Source organism: Entelurus aequoreus, linkage group LG04, assembly GCF_033978785.1.
Source record: "Entelurus aequoreus isolate RoL-2023_Sb linkage group LG04, RoL_Eaeq_v1.1, whole genome shotgun sequence".
NCBI lineage: Eukaryota > Metazoa > Chordata > Actinopteri > Syngnathiformes > Syngnathidae > Entelurus > Entelurus aequoreus.
The window spans coordinates 18,795,906-18,817,586 of record NC_084734.1 but is presented as its reverse complement, the minus strand read 5'-3'; the positions used below and the strand labels follow the sequence as shown (position 1 = coordinate 18,817,586).

At 43.1% G+C, this 21,681-nt stretch overlaps 3 protein-coding genes across 5 annotated transcripts in view; 2 read left to right on the top strand and 1 right to left on the bottom strand.

Annotated features, from left to right (window-relative positions):
* Positions 1 to 6,285, top strand: part of LOC133648357 (serine/threonine-protein kinase D3-like) — a 31,897-nt gene extending 25,612 nt beyond the window's left edge. The window contains exons 12-19 of the mRNA XM_062044375.1: positions 1,876 to 1,928; positions 1,992 to 2,064; positions 2,128 to 2,234; positions 2,315 to 2,476; positions 2,535 to 2,633; positions 2,702 to 2,969; positions 4,626 to 4,711; positions 4,777 to 6,285. Coding sequence (XP_061900359.1) covers positions 1,876 to 1,928; positions 1,992 to 2,064; positions 2,128 to 2,234; positions 2,315 to 2,476; positions 2,535 to 2,633; positions 2,702 to 2,969; positions 4,626 to 4,711; positions 4,777 to 4,950 — 1,022 coding nt within the window. The 3' untranslated portion in view covers positions 4,951 to 6,285. The remainder of the gene's footprint in view (positions 1 to 1,875; positions 1,929 to 1,991; positions 2,065 to 2,127; positions 2,235 to 2,314; positions 2,477 to 2,534; positions 2,634 to 2,701; positions 2,970 to 4,625; positions 4,712 to 4,776) is intronic.
* LOC133648358 (protein arginine methyltransferase NDUFAF7, mitochondrial-like) lies at positions 4,979 to 7,791 on the bottom strand. 2 transcript variants are annotated; one of them, XM_062044377.1, is made up of 10 exons: positions 7,296 to 7,791; positions 6,947 to 7,089; positions 6,798 to 6,878; positions 6,629 to 6,739; positions 6,342 to 6,555; positions 6,214 to 6,272; positions 6,022 to 6,135; positions 5,763 to 5,906; positions 5,517 to 5,690; positions 4,979 to 5,457 (listed from the first exon to the last, which is right to left on the bottom strand). In XM_062044377.1, the coding sequence occupies exons 1-10, from the start codon at positions 7,366 to 7,368 to the stop codon at positions 5,236 to 5,238; spliced, it is 1,335 nt and encodes a 444-aa protein (XP_061900361.1). In that variant the 5' UTR covers positions 7,369 to 7,791; the 3' UTR covers positions 4,979 to 5,235. The 2 variants fall into 2 exon arrangements, with proteins under 2 accessions (XP_061900361.1, XP_061900362.1); XM_062044378.1 differs by lacking the exon at positions 6,947 to 7,089 and having other exon boundaries at positions 6,798 to 6,915; positions 7,296 to 7,790.
* On the top strand, positions 6,607 to 20,251 carry LOC133648356 (CCAAT/enhancer-binding protein zeta-like). 2 transcript variants are annotated; one of them, XM_062044374.1, is made up of 18 exons: positions 6,607 to 7,150; positions 8,041 to 8,302; positions 11,850 to 13,312; positions 13,541 to 13,772; positions 13,848 to 13,995; positions 14,058 to 14,146; positions 15,178 to 15,231; positions 15,348 to 15,450; positions 15,546 to 15,611; positions 15,716 to 15,782; positions 16,546 to 16,655; positions 16,755 to 16,815; positions 18,998 to 19,197; positions 19,271 to 19,303; positions 19,375 to 19,464; positions 19,539 to 19,609; positions 19,678 to 19,759; positions 19,847 to 20,251. In XM_062044374.1, the coding sequence occupies exons 2-18, from the start codon at positions 8,114 to 8,116 to the stop codon at positions 19,999 to 20,001; spliced, it is 3,213 nt and encodes a 1,070-aa protein (XP_061900358.1). In that variant the 5' UTR covers positions 6,607 to 7,150; positions 8,041 to 8,113; the 3' UTR covers positions 20,002 to 20,251. The 2 variants fall into 2 exon arrangements, with proteins under 2 accessions (XP_061900358.1, XP_061900357.1); XM_062044373.1 differs by lacking the exon at positions 6,607 to 7,150 and adding an exon at positions 7,850 to 7,887.
* The last annotated feature ends 1,430 nt before the right edge of the window (positions 20,252 to 21,681 follow it).

The following is a 21,681-nucleotide window of genomic DNA, read 5'->3' as shown; positions in this document are numbered from 1 at the left end:
TGATGTGGACATGTTAAGTGCACTTTTTATTTGAAAGAAGAAATATAAAAGATTATAAAATAAATGTTTGTGTTTATTTGATTCTTATTCAAGACACTTTGATAATAATTACTATATTGTTAATATAGGCGGCTACAGAGTATCATTTATTTAACATTTTTGGTTGGTAGTGTGCCTCACTAATTTTTTAATGAAAAAAATGTACATTGGCTCTAAAAAGGTTGAAAAACACTGATCTAAAAGACGTTGCCTCACAGTCCCTACTACATCCTGGATTAGAATACAGATGAACAGGGAGGTGACATCGAAACCAATGTTAGGGCTGTGAATGTTTGAGCCCCACACGATTCGATTCTTGGGGGTAACGATTCGATTCAGAATCGATTCTCGATTTAAAACGATTCTCGATTCAAAATCATCCACCCATTCATCTTCTTCCGCTTATCCGAGGTCGGGTCGGGTCGCGTGGCAGCTGCCTAAACAGAGAAGTCCAGACTTCCCTCTCTCCAGCTACTTCGTCCAGCTCTTCTCGGGGGATCCCGAGGTGTTCCCAGGCCAGCTGGGAGACATAGTCGCTTCAACGCACCCTGGGTCTTCCTTGTGGTCTCCTACCGATCGGACGTGCCCTAAACACCTCCCCAGGGAGGCATTTGGGGGGCATTCTGACCAGATGCCCAAACCACCTCATCTGGCTCCTCTCGATGTGGAGAAGCAGCGGCTTTACTTTGAGCTCCTCCCGGATGGCAGAGCTTCTCACCCTATCTCTAAGGGAGAGCCCTGCCACTCGACGGAGGAAACTAATTTTGTACCCGTGATCTTGTCCTTTCGGTCATAACCCAAATCTCATGACCATAGGTGAGAATAGGAACGTAGATTGACCGGTAAATTGAGAGCTTTGCCTTCCGGCTCAGCTCCTTCTTTATTACAACAGATTGATACAGTGTCCGCATTACTGAAGACGCCGCACCGATCCGCCTGTCGATCTCACGATCCACTCTTCCCACAAGATTGCAATGTACTTGAACTCCTCCACTTGGTGCAAGATCTCTACCCCATCCCGGAGATGGCACGCCACCCTTTTCCGGGCGAGAACCATGGACTCGGACTTGGAGGTACTGATTCTCATCCCAGTTGTTTCACACTCGGTTGCGAACCGATCCAGTGAGAGCTGAAGATCCTGGCGAGATGAAGCCATTAGGACCACATCATCTGCAGAAAGCAGAGACCTAATCCTGCAGGCACCAAACAGGATCCCCCCAATGCCCTGGCTGCGCCGAGAAATTCTGTCCGTAAAAGTTATGAACAGAATTGGTGACAAAGGGCAGCCCTGGCAGAATCCAACCCTCACTGAAAACGGGTCCGACTTACTTACTTACTTACAATGTGGACCAAGCTCTGACACGATCATACAGGGAGCGGACCGCCACAATCAGACAGTCCGATACCCAATACTCTCTGAGCACTCCCCACAGGACTTCTCGAGGGACACGGTCGAATGCCTTCTCCAAGTCCACAAAGCACATGTAGACTGGTTGGGTAATCTCCCATGCACCATCGAGGACCCTGCCGAGAGTTTAGAGCTGGTCCATGTGGAGGAGTTATTATTAAGTTGTAATCTTTGAACTTTCTTGTTTGTCTTACATTGGTTATTTTATGTTATATAAGTTGGGCTTTGGTTGTGAAATTCATCACCTTTTCACAAATCTCTTCAGGTAGGATTGTTTTGGTAATTTAAGGAGTAATTCGTCAGATTTTACTTTCAGGTTTTCAGTTGTAAAATTGACATGTCTTACTCTCTTGTTCAAGAGTTGTTTGTGCCCCTTGAACAGAATTGTGTCTGTTCTTATTCTAATAAACATTCTTGTTTCTCCACAGAGGAACTCTCCCTCAGCATATCTGTTTGTAACTCTCACATCCAGGAGAACGTGGTGAGTCCTTCATTTTCTTCATCAACATCATAACATAATAACTTCCTCATCTTCCTCCTGCAGGATATCAGCTCCGTCTATCAGATATTTGCAGACGACGTGCTCGGTTCCGGACAATTTGGGATTGTCTACGGAGGTGAGGTCTTCCGCTGTGATGTAGACTCTGGAGGTTCTGAAAGTTGATGGCTGTTTTTGCCAGGTAAACACAGGAAGACGGGAAAAGACGTGGCCATCAAGATCATCGACAAGATGAGGTTTCCCACCAAGCAGGAGAGCCAGCTGCGCAACGAGGTCGCCATCTTGCAGGTAGCGTGCCTCAGGGCTCGTTAGCACTGACCCCAGCAGAACACATTCCTTTTTCACTGCTTGTGTTGCTGCTCTATCAGAACCTCCACCACCCCGGCATCGTTAACCTGGACTGCATGTTCGAGACCCCAGAGCAGGTGTTTGTGGTCATGGAGAAGCTTCACGGCGACATGTTGGAAATGATTCTATCCAGCGAGAAGAGCCGCTTGCCAGAACGTCTCACCAAGTTCTTGGTCACGCAGGTGGGCGGCCCCACAACCATTTACTGAGAATCGAACATAAACGTGTTTGTGTGTGCAGATCTTAGTGGCCCTCAGACATCTCCACTTCAAGAACATCGTCCACTGTGACCTGAAGCCAGAGAACGTTCTCCTGGCGTCGGCGGAACCCTTTCCTCAGGTCCAAACACAAAGCTCTGATAGATCTATTAGAACCGCCTGTGACTCGCGACTGCTTCTCCTCGGCAGGTGAAGTTGTGTGACTTCGGCTTCGCTCGCATCATCGGGGAAAAGTCCTTCCGCCGCTCCGTGGTGGGAACCCCGGCCTACTTGGCGCCGGAGGTTCTCCGCAGCAAAGGCTACAACCGCTCTCTGGACATGTGGTCTGTGGGTGTCATCGTCTACGTCAGTTTGAGCGGAACTTTCCCCTTTAACGAGGACGAGGACATCAACGACCAGATCCAGAACGCCGCCTTCATGTACCCGCCAAATCCCTGGAAAGAAATTTCGGAGAAAGGTAGCCGAACCGTTTGTTTGGGATAAATAGAATGTTTTGTCTGACGGAGCTACTTTAGTAAAAGTAGGTTTAGTAGCTGCTATCTATGGTACAAGTATCAAAAATAAGATAACACAGTAAAAGTGAAACTCAATATTGTGAATGTTGTGCAAAGGTTTGTTTCTTCCAGCAATTCGATTTACAAGGTGAAACTAATATATGACATATGCTCATAACATGCAATTCAAGTTATTTTAAGCCTTATTTTGATATAATTTTGATGATTATGGCTTACAGCTCATGAAAACCTCTAATTGAACATCTCGGAAAATTTGGGGTTTTCAAAAAGTGTAAGCCATGATCATCAAAAGTATAACAAATAAAGGCTGGACATATCTCACTTTGCATGTAATGAGTTAATATCACATATTAGTTTCACATTTGAAGTTGAATTGCTTACATAAATGGACTTTTGCAAAATATTCAAATGTTAGGGTTTTCATCTGTTTTTGTACTTCCTTATGCTACTACACTAAGGGCCTGATCTACTAAAGGTAAAACATGTGAAAAGCTGATCTACTAAACTTGTGCACAAAGGATTGTGTGTCTGTCTTCATGAATATGCATAATATATGCTAAACATTAGAACTCCCACAATACTGGAAGTAGGAGATGCAAATATAATTATTTAGCACACACGTAGTGTGATTTATCACGAATAAAACTGTTCTGCGGCCGCTGTTTTGCATCTTTATTTTTCTATGTTTATAAAGGCTGTGCAAAATGGCAGTTGCGCAGAAATAGCTGTGAGAAAGGAGGCGATCGCGCTTAATTTCCGTCCTACGCACGCTTGTCAACATATATGGACTGTCAAAAATAAAAATATTAAACATATTTTCTATTCAATAATTTTATTTGATAATGTTATAGCTGCTGGAGGACTTAAGGAGCTGATGAAAACATATTCAATTGATGTGTTTTTGTGTGTGCTGGCATTATTTTTGATGACGTTCATTTTTTTATATGGGAGATATTAATTTATCTCTTATATTTAAAAAACCTTTTGCAATATGCCTTTTTTTGCAACTGGATCAGCGCACACTCAGTTAGTGCTAGGATCTCCCAGGGCGCACCTTCAGCGGGCTAAAAATAGGTTATGTTTTAGATACTTCAAAAAATGCCTATAAAAAGTGGTACATCACAGTGTACAAACCATACCAAAATTCCACAGGTAGCAGCATGATAACATGGATGTGCCCTAAATGAGCGTCTCAATGGTGTAAGTAGCATAGTACGTGCAAAAACCTAATTTAAATAAGGCAGACTGCACCAGTTATCAATTAGTAGATCACAGGCAACACGCCCACTAATAGTAAACGGAGTTTTAAATTGTTTGTGTTAAAAATGCAAACAAAATACAGAATTATTAGCTTTATGTTATTTCTGACAAAGCTAATTAGTGTATATAATTTTTTAAAATTTGGCTATATGCAAAGAGTAGATAAAAAAATAAACTGTGAAACAAAAATGGCCACCTGACCCCACTTTGGCACACTTGATGCGTGCTGAGAGCCCCCTGGTGGCTGACTGCAGCATGTTTTCAAATGTAATCAATGACTCAAAAGTTGCTGTGTATTTCTGTCATATAAAAAATGCAAATATCTCTCGTCTCCATAGCGACGGACCTGATCAACAATCTGCTGCAGGTGAAGATGAGGAAACGCTACAGCGTGGACAAGTCGCTGAGTCACCCATGGCTGCAGGTAACCCGTCACATGACCCGCATCTCCCTGCCTGTCTTGGCTGAGCGTGTGATCCGTCCCCGCAGGACTACCACACCTGGCTGGACCTGCGGGAGTTTGAGACACAGCGTGGCGAGCGCTACATCACGCACGAGAGCGACGATTGCCGCTGGGAGGAGTACGCTGACGAGCGAGATCTCTGCTACCCTAAACAATTCATCTCCTCCCCCAACCTGGACCACATGGACGAGGACTCCTAGTGGCTTCTTGGGAAATCATCACCATGGAGACAGCAGATTGACGGCCAAGCATTTTTTATTGATTCACAAAGTTGTAAAGCTGTTTGTCGGACTCTTCTTCTTCTTCTGTGTTGGCGTGCTGCTATCAAACCTCTTCAACGTTGAGGAATTCAATCAATCTTCTCCACCTGCTTCATGACCTTTAACTTTACAAGAAGTGTCATAAAAGTTCCATATGTCCTCATGAAGTTCCTGTTCTGTTTATGTTTCCTCAACAGTGTCTGTTATAGGTTCTGTTTGACCTGATCAAGAGAAGCTCATGTCAGTGAATCCAGCAACAGGAAGCTGAGCCGGGCTCTTTTTCTCCAGCTTGAGCCCGGTGGCCGTCTTGGGTTTGGCAAAGCGGCTAAGGTGCAGCAGGCCAAAGAAGTGGAAGCGCTCGCCCATCTTGGCGGGGTGGGTCAGCATGTCATAGCTGCTGATCAGTTGCTGCCTGGTGGTCAAGTCGCTGCAGTTCCTCAGCAGAACCTGGACAAAAGCACACCTTCAGCCGTGTTTCCAAGGACCAGTGTCACAAGCGGACTCGCCTGCATGCGCGTGTCGATGCCCATGTTCTTCAGGAACGTCCTTTGACTGACAGGTCCCAGGCAGGCCACGCCTCCTCCCACCACACGGCGCAAGTAGCTGAAGTCCACGTCGGCGGTGAGGTCGGCCGAGCCCGGAGTTGTCAGGACCTGATGGAGTTGGTGACCTTTAAACCCCTGGTGGGAAGATGTCAAAAAACATCACAGCCAATCAGAGCTCAACGTTCCAATGTGACATCATCTTCCTACTCGGAACGTGTCTGTCTTGGTCCCATCGTGGCCGTAGTCGCCGATCAGTGCAGCCCCACCCTCTTCCGCCACCCGACGGGCCAGCAGCTGAATGATGACTCCGCCCTCTGCACACACCTCCACATGATCCCGCCTTTCATCCGCCTGACACACACTAACATGTCAATAATAAAACTAGGAGGAAATGTGTGTAGAAATTGCCTTTTCAGCTGGAATAACCGTGCAGTGGGATTGGTCACATGACCCAGCAGACACTCACCTGCACCAACGTGGTTGACGCCAACGTGGGCGACGGCGCCACCACAAACCTCAGCTGACCTGGGTTGTCCGGGTCGATGTCTACCATCACTTCTCTCCAGCCTCTCTTGGTGCGCTGCCACCAAAGAAGAAGCATTAGAAACCTGTAGTGCCCCCTGGTGGGAGAACCAGCAATGGCACTTTTTCTTGCTACCTGAAACTTGTGAATGGGAAGAGCGTCAAAGAACTCGTGAGCCAGAAAGATGCTAAAGCCTGAACCGTCAGACATAAAGACATCAACTTCAAAGCGTTTGTGTCATAGAGCGTCACAGTGTGTCATACCACGGGGGACGTCCTCTAAGCAGCGGTACCAAGACACCTGCACGCCGCCGTCTGTTCGGCCTTGGCGGTAAACAGGGTCATCCTCGCTGTCTGCCTCCTGGCTCCTGGTCCCAGTGAGACTTTGGGCCTGGAGGCGACTCAAAGCAGGACTCACTTCCACCAGGTGGAGCGACACCGAAGCCCCGCCCAGCACTGACTGGAGCTGACCCAGAACCTGCACAAGCAGCACAATGCCCTAATGAAGGTTCACCAGTGAAAAACAGCTTTCAGAGCAATCCAAAACGTACTCGAAGAACGTCGCTGGCCAAAGATCCTTTTCCAGGTCCGAGCTCAACCAGCTGCAGCTGATTAGGTCGCCCCGCCCCCATCCACTCGCTAATGACCCACACGGCCAGCAACTGTATGACGGAGAAGGTGTTAGAACGGATGTTGAGGTCATGTTACAAGTGTTCTTACCTCTCCAAAGATTTGGCTGATCTCAGGTGACGTGATGAAGTCTCCTTCAGCTCCCAGCATGTTGTTCCTCACGTAGTAACCCTGAGACCACACGACAACCGTGAGCGGCCTGCTGTCTCTTTGGGGGGGGGGAAAGTGACGTCACAAACCGTCACTGGGTTGGTGAGCGCCTCCCTCATGTACTCAGAAACAGAAATTGGACCGGTGGCTTTAATTTTGGAAATCAGGTGTCGCAGCATGGATGGTCCATTCTTGTCCTCTGGAGAAGATGTATACTGAAGTCTGCGTGGCGCTGCTCGCCATCACCATGACAACACAGCATGATTTTATAAATTTACCCGTCACAACATCAGGTACATCTGGACACTATTTTTTTTAATTTTAATTAAGTACTATTGGGCACATACAATTTATCAACAATACAAATTAAACGGGTAGGGTCAAGTTTCAATGACAAAACATAACAGTTATCTATAAATATCAAATCATGTATCTTACCTGCTGCCGCTGGACTGACAGAATGAATCAAAGTGGACAAATGATGTGTCTTGGCAGCACGAAGAAGCATCATTGTTCTTATTAAGTGTCAACAAACATACTGAATACAATGAATAATAACATCTCCTAAGTGCTTATGTTTTCAACACATTCAGCAACCTTCTCTGACGGCAAGATGAGCGTTAGCATAGCATTAGCGACACGTGTGTCAATAAGACAACAAACTGACAAAGACGATTGTTTTAGTTGGTAGCACACACGTTTAAATAGTCATGTAAGTAAGATGGCGTGTGATATAATAGTGGGCGAGCAATAAGCTAATGCTAACACATTCAAGGGGACTGGAATGAGACTGGATATTATTTCACAGTAAGAGTACTTGTACAACTGCCCACTCTCATATTTTAGGGTTTGAATACATCAAAATATGAGAATCTATACTTTGAATTAGTTAAATTACGTCAATTTAACCTTTTTTAACCAAATAGACCCTAAAAAATAGACTGCTCTGCACATTTGCCAGTAACTATTTTATTTTGAAAAACTAATTAGGGAGTCGTAAAAACAACATGCCTTCTGATTCGACAAACTGGTACGTACTTCCGGAAAATTCGATTGGATGAAATACATCTCCGAAATCGTGTTAGAGTTTGCAGAATCAAAATAAACAAATAATATTTACAATTTATTATTATGTCCAATATTGTAATATTTGTGTGGTTCTTTTTACAAATATTTTTTTAAGGAACAAGTCGACTTCCGGACGTACGTCTCCCACTTCCGGGTTGTGCGTCCTCTCTCCCTCATGCGGCAGTAGCATGGCGGCCAAAAACAAGAAAAGCAAAACAAGAAAAGCGGCTGAAAAAATGCCAATTCATCACTTAAAAGACGATATGGAGCCTGAAGACGGCGGCGAAAATGACAATGAAGACTTGGACGACGATGAAGACCAGACGGGGGACGACGAGTTCAATCTGAAGGAAGTTCTGCTGCTTGGTGGTACTCGGGTGAGTTGAGATTGATTGAAACTTTTATTAGTAGATTGCACAGTGAATTACATATTCCGTACAATTGACCACTAAATGGTAACACCCGAATAAGTTTTTCAACTTGTTTAAGTCGAGGTCCACTTAAATTGATTCATGATACAGATATATACTATCAAATACTATCAAATATATACTAACATCATAATACAGTCATCACACAAGATAATCATCAGAGTATATACATTGAACTATTTACATTATTTACAATCCGGGGTGTGGGATATGGTGGGGGGGCAGGGGGTTAGGTTTGGTTGGTATCAACACTTCAGTCATCAACAATCAGCATCAACAATTGCATCATCAGAGAAATGGATATTGAAACAGTGTAGGACTGACTTGGTAGGATATGTATAGCAAGTAGTGGACATCAGAAAGTATAAAAAAAAGTGTCTACATTTGATTGTTTGTTTACATTTGATTATTTAAATTATTTATTTATTTATTTTATATATTATTTTAATTATTTAATTATTTATAATCCAAAGAGGTATTATGTGGAAGGGGGCGTGTTAGTATAGGGTTGTAGTTGCCTGGAGGTGTTCTTTTAGTGCGGTTTTGAAGGAGGATAGAGATGCCCTTTCTTTTACACCTGTTGGGAGTGCATTCCATATTGATGTGGCATAGAAAGAGAATGAGTTAAGACCTTTGTTAGTTCGGAATCTGGGTTTAACGTGGTTAGTGGAGCTCCCCCTGGTGTTGTGGTTATGTCGGTCATTTACATTAAGGAAGTAGTTTGACATGTACTTCGGTATCAGGGAGGTGTAGCGGATTTTATAGACTAGGCTCAGTGCAAGTTGTTTTACTCTGTCCTCCGCCCTGAGCCAGCCCACTTTGGAGAAGTGGGTAGGAGTGAGGTGTGATCTGGGGTGGAGGTCTAGAAGTAATCTGACTAGCTTGTTCTGGGATGTTTGGAGTCTAGATTTGAGGGTTTTGGAGGTGCTAGGGTACCAGGAGGTGCATGCGTAATCGAAAAAGGGTTGAACGAGAGTTCCCGCTAGAATCTTCATGGTGCTTTTGTTGACCAGAGAGGAGATTCTGTAGAGAAATCTCATTCGTTGGTTGACCTTTTTGATTACCTTGGTTGCCATTTTATCACAGGAAAGATTAGCCTCTAGAATGGAACCTAGGTAGGTGACCTCATCCTTCCTTGTGATAACAATGTCACCCACTTTTATAGTGAAGTCACTGACTTTCTTAAAGTTGATGTGGGACCCAAATAGGATGGATTCCGTTTTACCCAAGTGTATTGATAGCTTGTTGTCAGCGAGCCAGGTGCAAATTCTACAGAGTTCAGCACTGAGGATTTTCTCCACCTGTGACTTGTCCTTGCTGGATACCAGCAGGGCCGAGTCATCCGCAAACAAAAACAATTAACCAAACCTACTGTATAACATGTATAATGTCATGTTTAGGCTTCGTTAATAGTAAGGTAATCTTTGCATACATGTACTCAGAGTGTACTTGAAATATACTTTTTCACTTTTGATTTGTCCAGGGTGTACCCCGCCTACCGCCCGAATGCAGCTGAGATAGGCTCCAGCACCCCCAAAAGGCTGAGATAGGCTCCAGCACCCCCAAAAGGGCCAAGCGGTAGAAAGTGGATGGATTTTTCCGCTTCAGAGAGAAGCCGTTTCCCAGATCTCGTTAGAGCGACAAGAAACCAGCGCTATGAAACAAACAAGACTAAAATAAGTCCAACAGGCATTGTGAAAAATATAGATAGCTTTATTACTTTACTATACAAACACAATTATCATAAAATGTTATAAGTACACCTCAGTCTGCATGACATTGTATCCTTATTAACATTAAAGAAAACAACACATCAGTCTTCACTTGTCTCCCACCGTATTCACAGTGAAGCCAAGCGCTACATACGCTTTTACTACGGCAAAAAAAGCATGTTCCTGGATGTCACGCTCGCCCCGCTGACAGCGCACCCCCTACTATTTTAGAAGAACTATCCTAATTCAAGACAAATGTGCACAGACATGTCCTGTTTTTTTTAGTTTTGTTGTAAATATACAAATGTTATAGGTGTATACATTTAATTGTGCCATGAAGTTTTTTTAGACGGGGGAAAACTCAAAGACGCCAATGTTGCACCAATCCATCCACTTTCTACCGCTTGTCCCTTTTGGGGTTGCGGGTGGTACTGGAGCCTATCTCAGCTGCATTCGGGTGGAAGGCGGGGTACACCCTGGACAAGTCGCCACCTCATCGCAGGGCCAACACAGATAGACCGACAACATTCACACTCACATTCACACACTAGGGCCAATTTAGTGTTGCCAATCAACCTATCCCCAGGTGCATGTCTTTGGAGGTGGGAGGAAGCAGGAGTACCCGGAGGGAACCCACGCAGTCACGGGGAGAACATACAAATTCCACACAGAAAGATCCGGAGCCCGGGATTGAACTCAGGACCTTTGTATTGTGAAGCACTGTGCCACTGTGCTGGCTTAATATTGCACCACCTTATGGAATGTTAATAATAACTCACAAGCCAAATACATTCCATAAATGTTCCCAAAAATAGAGTATATATTGGTGGGGTGTGTACGTTTGAAATATTCTGATCCAATCTAACTGTCAGTGATTGTTTCCAAAATAAAAACTGGCCTAATACAGTACAATTATAGCACCAATACAGTTTTCTAAACAGCTTTTTGAAAGAAACGATGCAGAACGCAGTCTTCTTTTAAAGAGCCATAACGCCATCTCTACTGTACATACATTAACGGGCTGTTTTTACACATATGCCTAGAGGGCGCTAACTTTCCAATGTATTTTAAGCATTATATCCCGCCCTCTTACGGCTTCTAGGATAATGACGTAACTACGTACATACGTTACACATGCACGTGTATTAGCTCTAGGTATTGTTAGGCATTAGCAAATAATAGCTATTTGGATAGATAGTCGTGAGATGTCATTGAATGTATATTTTATCATAACAACAGGACTGCAAATTGTTGCTTCCCTTGGACTGCTTTTGTATGTGTGCACACGCTCCCTGCGCATACCTTTTCACGAGACAGAGTGAGTGACAGCCGTAAACACCAATCATTTTATTGAGGCCGGTAAAAAAAATTATTACATAAGCTTTGTAATTGTGTGAAGTATATAGACAACCGTAAGACAAATGTGTTGTATTAAAACCACTAATGGTAACATAAGCTCGCCTTTGGCGTTTTTGTTATAGTTTTTGCTTTGAAAACTGTTGCAAACAGCACTTTAAGTATTTGTTTGGGGGTGTGCTGATTCGATGTTCTACGTGGGCACGAAACCTAAGAAATGGAGCTGGAAAAAAGAGAAACTACCTACTACACAGACAGAAAAGCACGCCCAAATATGCTACTACTAGTTTAAAAATAAGCCCAAAAAACGTAACCTGTGACTCACTAGATTTGCAAATGACTTTGAAAAAAAAAAACAAGCTCAAAGTCGCTAACGGACTTGGCAACACCAATTTTAAATGAGTAATAAAAGTTTTTGTCTGCAGGCTGACTTCACACTCCTGTGCAACCTGGACACTTCCAAAGAGCTGGTAGACGGAGGAAAAAAAGGCGCCATAGACGACCTGAAGGAAGGAGAACTGGAAAACTTCATTGCTTCATTAGGCATTCGGGGGCAAGCTGACAAACAGATCCTGCCAGACAAAACTGAGGGAAATATAATTTCAGAGAACGCCAGCAAAAGGTCCAGAACAAAGAGTTCTGTTGAGGAAAATACATGCAACTCTCTGGTGAGGGTTTCAGAGAAGCAGCAGAAGACAACCAAAGCTGCTCCGGCGAAAAGAGTCAAACAAAACGTGTTTGAGTTCCAGCGCAGGATAGTCCTGCTGATCAAACCCGGCGACAAATGGCACAACATGGACTATAGCACAGAGGGCTCGTCGGCCCCACAGGACCCCAGCTTGGTGATGCAGTACAAGACGCTGGCCCAGCAGCTCTTTCAGGCCGACGTGGAGCTCTTCAAGAGCAAGAAGAAGCTGCAGAAAGGAGCCAACTTGGCCTGGATGAAGACAGTGGTCTCTTCCGGCGTGCTGGCAGACAGGATGGCGGCCATGACGATTCTGATCCAGGACGCTCCGGTGCACATGCTGGAGCACGTGGAGAGCCTGGTGTCCATGGTGAAGAAGAAGGGCAGTCGCAGGATGAGCCTGATGGCTCTTGACACTCTGAAAGAGCTGCTCCTCTCCGACCTACTCCCTGAGAACAGAAAGCTCCGCCCCTTTGACCAGCACCCTTTCGACAAGCTGGAGGAAATGGCCAGCGGCAACCGCGACGCCCGCGATCGCCGGCTCATCCTGTGGTACTTCGAGCACCAGCTGAAGCACCACGTGGCACAGTTTGTGGCGGCGCTGGACGAGGTGGCTCACGACACCGTGGCCGCCACCAAGGTTAAGGCACTGGCCGCCGCCCACGAGCTGCTGTGCTCGCGGCCCGAACAGGAGAGGGCGCTGCTGGTCCAGCTGGTCAACAAGGTGGGCGACCCCGAGTACAAGATGGCCGCGAAGGCTTCGCACCTACTGGAGACACTGCTTCACAAACACCCCAATATGAAAGCAGTTGTTTGCTGCGAGGTGGAGTGCCTCATGTTCCGCACCAACATCAGCGCCAAGGCTCAGTACTATGCCGTCTGCTTCCTCAGTCAGGTGCGCCTCAGCCACGACGAGGCCGAGCTGGCCGCCAAACTCATCGGCATCTACTTTTCCTTCTTCCGCATCTGCGTCAAGAAGAAGGACGTGGACTCCAAGATGCTGAGTGTGCTGCTGTCGGGTGTCAATCGGGCGTACCCGTACGCCAACACCGGCGACGAGAAGGTGAAGGAGCAAATGGACACGCTATTCAAAGTGGTGCACATGGTGAGGTTCAACACGGCCGTGCAGGCGCTAATGCTGCTTTTCCAAGTGATGGACGCTGAGCAGAGCATCTCCGACCGCTATTACCTGGCCTTGTACAGGTACTGGCCCTGCCCCTTTTACTCCCAGCACCAGTCGTAATTTGTTAATGTTTTTGTCTTTGATCATTCCAGCCTTGTTTTAGTCATCAATTTTCACGGCAAAATAGCTTTGTGTAGTTCCAATACCAGCACAGGGTGCTATTTATCGCTGGCGATAAATATCTTTTACGCCGCAATGTCGACACTTGTCTCTGATGAAGGAGCTTCTGTTCCTCGTCTTCTCCACAGGAAGATGCTGGATCCCGGCCTGTCAATGTCGTCCAGACAGAACATGTTCCTGAACCTTCTCTACAAGTCTCTGAAAGCAGACATCGTGCTGCGGCGAATCAAAGCCTTCGTCAAGCGTCTGCTGCAAGTCAGTGCCGAGCAGGGCGCCAACTTTGCCTGCAGTGCTCTCTTCCTGGTGTCAGAGGTCATGAAGGCCAAGCCGGGCCTGAAGATGCTGCTGCAGCAGGAAACGGTATGTGGTCCTTTCGAAATAAAAGATGTTGATTTTCCTCAAGTGGCCGCATTGAACAAGCTGTGTTGTCTTTAGGACGCTGAAGAAGAATTCAAAGACCTTCCTGAAGAAGATGATGATGATGAAGAGGAGCGCTTCATTGACACAGACAAGCCGCAAGAAGCTGCGGAACCAAAGGAGTCCAACCCTGCGTCGTCATGGGTCCATCACCGGAACCTTGAAGGTCCATACCTTTGGCCACATCCCGTCATCGTCATCACCACTCATTAATTCCTGTGTGTACAGGCGTAAAGCACATGCAGAAATATGATCCGCTGAACAGGAATCCACTTTTCTGTGGTGCAGAGTATAGCACACTGTGGGAACTACAGCGAGTAAGAAGAGACACACACACACACACACACACACACACACACACACACACACACACACACACACACACACACGTATTGCTTATCTTTGATTGGTAATTATTGAATTAGAAATTATAATTATTTGAATAAGTTCATTATTCAAAGTTTTGTAAGTAAAAAGTAACTACACTACTATTGTAGTGTGTGTAATACTATGTAAAACATAATACTACAAATTTTAGTGTGTGTACTAAGTAATAACACAATAATACAAGTTGATTGGTGTGTACTATTTAGTATGTCAATGAATGTTCTCCTTCATCCAGGTCAACTGGACTATTTGGTTTGTCTTAGAAGACGTTTCGCCTCATCCGAGTAGGCTTCATCAGTTTGTGCTCATAGACTTAGAGTGGTCAGATCTACTGACTAGATCTGACCAATCTAAGTCTATGAGCACGAACTGATGAAGCCTACTCGGATGAGAGGCGAAACGTCTTCTAACACAAACCAAACAGTTCAGTTGCGATCGATTGAATGCCCTTAAGGTACTATTAAGTAATAAAGTTTAACTATAAGTTGTGGTGTGTGTACTAAAAAAATATGTAATACTACAAGTTGTAGAGTGTGTACTAATTAACAATGTAATATTACAAGGGGTAGTATGCATACTACTAAGTAATAACGTAGTACTACAAGTTGTAGTGTGCGTACTACTAAGTAAAAACAGTACTACAAGTTGTAGTGTGCGTACTACTAAGTAATTATGTAGTGCTACAAATTGTAGTGTGTATACTATTAAAGTAACAATGGAGTCTACTGCGCTACACTTTTATACTTATAAGTACTACCTAGCAATGTTGTAGTATATTACTATTATTTATTGATCAGAATATTGATGTCTGCATGGATGTCTCATCTTTAGACAGCATTCAAAAGTAATAATAATGTTGATAGACAAAAGTGTTTATTAAACATGATTTTTAATATATTGTAGTTTAATTGAAGCCTCCATCTTTGTTGTCTTTGATGTTACTTCCTCTTTACTTCCTCAGTTGTCGCTGCACTTTCACCCGTCAGTGTCACTCTTTGCTAAAACACTTCTGCAGGTGAATATTTTATTGACTTTAATGTCTTTGTAATATTGTTTTATTGTATTATTGTTTTTCATGGTCTTAATCCAAATTGATACCATAACCATCGTAATGCGACTTTACGTCCCCAGGATGACTTCATTACGTATTCTGGAGACCCCCTTCAGGACTTCACTCTCATTCGCTTCCTGGACAGATTTGTCTTCAGAAACCCCAAACAGCTGAAAGGCAAACGTAAAGACGCACAAGCCCTCACACTCACACTCACACACACACACACATACACACACACGCACACACAGTTTAATGAATATGATGATGTGTTGTAGAGAACACGGACACTGCGGTGGTTTCACACAAACAGAGATCACACTCATTTGTGAGGCCTGTGGCAGGTAAGATGTAAACAAACAACTTTTTGATATGTAAATTAAAGTGTTCATAATTTGTGTGCTCTACTTTTCCAATAATAATACTTCAAACTTTGTTTCCCTGTCAGTGAACAGCCAAGACTTTGTGTCCAAAGAAGAAAGTCAGATTCCTGTGGATGAAATCTTCTTTTATCGGTGAGTTGCCTGAATCTTTTTTATTAGAACTTTGTCTAGGCGAAACTACACTTTTTATAAAAAATGTTTGCCTATCTTTCACAATAATTTTGAAAGACATGACGACGGATGTATTTTTTTTCATTGCATTGTAATTCGTAAATAAATCTGTTACAGCAGAGCCACTGTGAGGTCCTCTATTCCGCCCAAACCACCCCAAAAGAACATCCAAAAAGCGCCAACAATACTCCATTTATATTTTGTGACTTAAATATTACCAAAGTATTAGTGATATTGTTAAAAGCGCTAACAAAGACGACCTATTTATAGCGGCACTGTGATCACTAGCGTGTGTGCCTATGATTACATCGATTGGTAAGATGCTTCATCGATTCCTTGCTCGTGGAAGATGCTTGGGTCCATCCCTTTTTTCTTTGCGAGGATTATGAATCATTCTAGCAGTTGGCATGCTAATGACAGCAGACCATGTACAGTAAGTGCCACTATGGACTGGACTCTCACATTGTTAACCGTATCCACTCGACATCCACTGCACCGGTCACCTATTGCAGAATCGAGCGACTCCAATAGGCTCCATTGTAAGCGATTTCTGATCGCATTTATTTAATATTTAGAATACATATTAAAAAAGAAAAACATGTGTTGTTGTCTTACATAATGATTGTGAATGATATGCAAAATTCCCCAAAAAAGTGCAGTTCCCCTTTAAGACGTATGAGAGTAAATTCAGAATGTGCTCAAGTGAATATTTTCCACATATCAGTTTCTTCAAGAAGCGTCTGCAGGAGAAGCATTTTCGTCGGCCGCGAGAAGACAACGACGACAATGACAGCTTGGAGGATGTCGATGATGACGAGTTTGAGAGGATCCTCGGTGAGTCAGTTTGTGCTTCTGACAGCACATTTCTTCTTGTTGCTGGGTTAGGGTTAGGGTCACCTTTGGGCCTTTGGTCACCTTTGCACTTTTGGACAGATTCCTGTGAGGGAGAGTCGCACTTCACCGAACAGCCAGCAGAGGACTTGGACTTTGCAGGGTGAGCTTTTCTTAGGAGCAGGTCTTAGCTTAGCTTAGCTTGAGTTTAAGTCATCTTTCAGGCTATATCTCAAATGGAATACTTGCATCTGGTCAATTCAACAAGTGTATCAGGGGGGTCAAAAAGTACAAAGCAGATTCTCTAGAAGACTTCCAGAAATCTAAGAAGTGGGCGTGGCAATCATTTTCATAATTTTTTTATTGAGGATAGCCCCTTGAATTGTAGAATGTCATTTTAGATGGGATCCAGTAGATATTTGATTTTATAGCTGGATTTTATAGCTGAATTTTAAGCGTTTTTATAAATTTGCACAAAAAAGTACCGTCAGCCACTTGCAAATATGTTTGGGATTTTGTCAGGAAGTCTACTGGATCGCAAACACCAAATGATGGCACCAATGAAATTCAATTAATCAACTATTAATAGGGATGTAATGGCATTATAGATATTGCGGTTTCAAAATTTTTACAATGATGCCTGGATGCGTGACAGTATCAAACAAAAACTTGTTTAGTGTAGTTTTTTCTGGCACTTTTGCTTTGGGTAGTTTGAAAATAAATTAAATAAAACTTCCACAATCCTCTGTGCAGTGCGGCACCTCTTTGGCAAAAGTAATAACGCGCACCACGTTCGTCTGGAGCGTTCCAAGCCAAAACAGACTTGCTCACGGCGCACTGTGCCTAAGGAAAGCACCTGCTGGGAGCACACACTGCACACCTAAGCTACTTGATAAACCATCACCCAGAAATTATATTTAAAGCTAGCAAAGCTAAACATAAATTTGTGAGGTATTTACATTATTAAAAGTTAAAATGTGAGTTAACTTTTCCATTTTCCAAACTGATATAAAAAATGTTCACTGCAGAGGACACTGCTTCTCAGAAAGTAAAAGTTGAAAAACACTAATGTATACCGTTACATCCCTAGTAATTAATGCGGTGTACAGTCGTTCCTCATATATCACGGCTAATTGGTTCCAGGCCTGATTGTGGTAAATGAAAAAAATAAAATAAAAATGGATGTTATTATTGCTACAAAATCAAATATGTTCATAGTTAGAGCATAACAAAAAGTTGAGGACCTTCTGAGTATTTATTAAAACTAATTAGAGCCCTCCAAACATAAAATAACAACAATATAAGTACCTTGACACCCCTTTCACCCAATATAGTAGCCCTGAGTGTGAGGACGGCGTGGCGAAGTTGGTAGAGTGGCCGTGCCAGCAATCGGAGGGTTGCTGGTTACTGGGGTTCAATCCCCACCTTCTACCATCCTAGTCACGTCCGTTGTGTCCTTGGGCAAGACACTTCACCCTTGCTCCTGATGGGTGCTGGTTAGCACTCCCGCCATCAGTGTGTGAATGTGTGTGTGAATGGGTGAATGTGGAAATACTGTCAAAGCGCTTTGAGTACCTTGAAGGTATAAAAGCGCTATACAAGTATAACCCATTATAGATAAAGTAGCGCTAAGATTAGCCGCCGTGCTGATGTTGGCAGTGTCACCCTTAACCCTGAAACGGAAGTCCCACTTCGTGAATATCTTTATTGATCGACACAACATACCAATTAATGAGCTATAAATAAATAAATAAGTATTCCAAATAGTTAAACATTTACTGATTGAATAGTTAAACATTTACTGATTGAATAATTTAAACAAAAAAGTCATATTTAATGTACCAAAGTGGCTGTCCACTTGCTTTCATTTTTCAGTAAATGCGGCCCTCCGTGGAAAAGGTTTGGACCCCCCTAGAGTACACTGTGTACTTACTTCCTGAGTGTGGTGAATCTATTACTGTTTTTGTACACTTACTTCATATAAGATTAAAGATTAAGATTAAAGTACCAATGATTGTCACACACACACTAGATGTGGTGAAATTTGTCCTCTGCATTTGTCCCATCCCCTTGGGGAGCAGTGGGCAGCAGCGGCGTCGCGCCCGGGAATCATTTTGGCATCACAATACTTACCTTCTTTTTCCGGTTATAATCCTGTATCACCGTGAGGTGCTCCATTATTTCAAGTCAGTCTCTTTCGCTGTGTAGCAAAGGTGGCAACTATTGCAGGTGATATGTGTTCATCACTGCTCACTACAAAATACTAAGTGCACCATTTGAGTCCCAGTATAGGTTGGCTTAACTTGTATCACGCCGGCTAACTGCAGGTCTTGTTTACGCGTCAGGAACGTGTCGAGTGGCAAAAAGACAAAAGGAAAAAAAGACTTGGACGACTCTGACGACTCAGACATGGACGACCTGGATGATGAAGAGGTGTCTCTGGGCAGCATGGACGACAAAGACTTTGGAGAGGAGCTGGAGGACGAAGGAGGAACTTTCATGGATCTTGAAGGAGGATATGCTTCTGAGGATGGCGATGAAGACTGTAAGATTTTTTGTACTAATCTGTCCTTCCATCGTGTCTATGAGCTAATAATTTAATAATTAATGTTTCACAGTTTTAGAGCTTGAAGAAGACGACAATGATGTTGGTGAGTTGACATTAAAGTAGTTGATTTAGCAGTCATGTTTAACGTGATGTCTTTGGGAACATTGTCCTCAGATGAAGACGTAGACGCTGCTAAGGTGCCATCGCGTTCAAAGGCGGTCAAAAGGAAGTTGACGGAAGGGATGGACTTCTCTAGAACTTTAGGTTTGTTTTTGTTTGGAATGAAAATAAATAAATTCAAACAATTTCTTCATCCTTTCTTTTCCTATTCCTCGCAGGCTCCAAACAAGCAAAGAAAATGAAGAAGAAAGGACAGAAAGACACAACCATGTTTGCTGCTGCTCAGGAGGTGACAGGTCTTACTCAAAAATCATTCAGTGTGATCTTGCAAAATGGAACAAAATGTTGTTTTGTCAGTTTGGCTGTTTGCTGGACGACAACGCCGGCGCCAAGTTTGACAACATCGGACTTAACGCCATGGCCAACACTGACAGAGCGGGTAAATTTAATGGCGTCTTCTGAACTCTTATTGCGAAAACTCCCTAGCAGCAGAAAGTGATCTCATGATACTTCCTGTGATGTACAGGCATCAAGCAGCTTAAGTGGGAGAGTCAACGTGACGACTGGATCCACGACCGCGACGCCAAGACGCTGCGCAGAAAGAAGAACGTCTTCAACAAGAAGAAGCTGATGGGCCGGCCCAGGGCGGTTGGCGGGAACAAGTACAGGAAGAGGAAGTAGTCTTGTATAACTTTTTCATGTCTGACATATGACATCATTTTGAGAGGGCGGAGCCGGATTGGCACTAATGACCTCCACCAATATTTGACTGACAAAAATCATCATGGGCAATGTGATGAAGATCTAATAAACATCTTTGTTTGCAGCTTGCGCCCCCCTTCAGTCCAATAAGTTCACTTTCTACAATATTCTGTTGCTCATGTATGGAACTATTTGTCATATAATTGTCAATTAAAAAGTTGTTTTAGTACATGATGTTTTTCATGACCTTTAACCTCACCTACATGATCATCAAAGGGCGCATGAACTCAACCCTCATACTATACCTTTATGACCGTCATGAGCACAGGAGATGACCTCAGACTGAAATCCATTCCAGCAGACACCAACACCTGCAAGGATGAATAGTTCACACCCAACTTCTGCAACCTTCTAGAGAAAAAACTCAATTAACCAAACAATCAGTGGCCTAGTGGTTAGAGTGTCCGCCCTGAGATCGGTAGGTTGTGAGTTCAAACCCCAGCCGAGTCATACCAAAGACTATAAAAAATGGGACCCATTACCTCCCTGCTTGGCACTCAGCGTCAAGTGTTGGAATTGGGGGTTAAATCACCAAAAATGATTCCTGGGCGTGGCACCGCTGCTGTCTACTGCTCCCCTCACCTCCCAGGGTGTGATCAAGGGGATGGGTCAAATGCAGAGGACAAATTTCAGCACACCTAGTGTGTGTGTGACAATCATTGGTACTTTATATGTTTTTTTATTAATTACAATTTTTCTTGATCACTTTGAAGTCAAATCAAAGTCCATATTTTAAAAATAGTTAACACTAAGTCCTGATAAATGACACTGATGGCATACAAACGACATTTTGTTTGCTGTAACCGTGCTGAAACATTTCAAATATAATAAAAAAAGAAAAACCTTCAAACAACTTGCAAACGTTGCATGAAGTCTTGTATGAATATTACATAACAATACAAAAAGCATGTGTGAGTTTGTACACTGCTTAAATTGTTCAAGTAGCTTTTATGCTATTTGTTGTATTTTCACAAAGGTTCTGTCAAATTAGCCTTGTTGCAAAAAAAAAAGTGATCCAGGATTAAAATTGCTTTGATGCAAATTTTATTTATTCCATTATTTTCAAACTAAAATACAACTGAGTAGTATAAAAAAATCAAATGCTGTAAAATGTTAAAATCTATTATAGTATTAGAAATGGATGCACTAATATTGTAACTCTCTAATGTATCTTCTGTTTTGATAATGTCAAAAAACAACACAGATGTGACATTATCTAATGGTTCTTAATTGAAGCTTTGAGTAAAAGTGTGACACGGGTGCTTCAGTGAGTTTACTCCGCTAAAAAGTGTATAAAAGTTCAGAATGTAAGTCTCTATTTGATTAGCATAACTAAAACTACGGACTTTGGACAGCTTGAGTGACATTTGTGTTAAGTGGCAAAATGTGTCAATTCAATGACAAATTGATAACTCCATTTATTTTGTAAAAATGGCGTTTGCTTATGGAAGTAGAATTGTCTCACATCAACTTATACATATCAATATGATATTAATACATATGCATGTAATATTAAATACACAAATACAAATGTGACATACAAATAAATCGAGAATTTGTATAAATAAACGTGTATTTGTAAATATATTTTTGAGATTT

Bases quoted from the DNA above. Each gene is read 5' to 3' on its own strand.
- LOC133648358 (XM_062044377.1), bottom strand. From the start codon at position 7,368: ATGATGCTTCTTCGTGCTGCCAAGACACATCATTTGTCCACTTTGATT. The intron at 5,691-5,762 runs GTAGGAAGATGA...TCTTCCCACCAG, and splicing joins CCAAGACAGACACGTTCCGA to GGGTTTAAAGGTCACCAACT. The intron at 5,458-5,516 runs GCGAGTCCGCTT...GCTTTTGTCCAG, and splicing joins GCATCGACACGCGCATGCAG to GTTCTGCTGAGGAACTGCAG.
- LOC133648356 (XM_062044373.1), top strand. From the start codon at position 7,865: ATGCCTTCTGATTCGACAAACTG. The intron at 19,198-19,270 runs GTAAGATTTTTT...AATGTTTCACAG, and splicing joins TGAGGATGGCGATGAAGACT to TTTTAGAGCTTGAAGAAGAC. The intron at 19,465-19,538 runs GTTTGTTTTTGT...TATTCCTCGCAG, and splicing joins GGACTTCTCTAGAACTTTAG to GCTCCAAACAAGCAAAGAAA.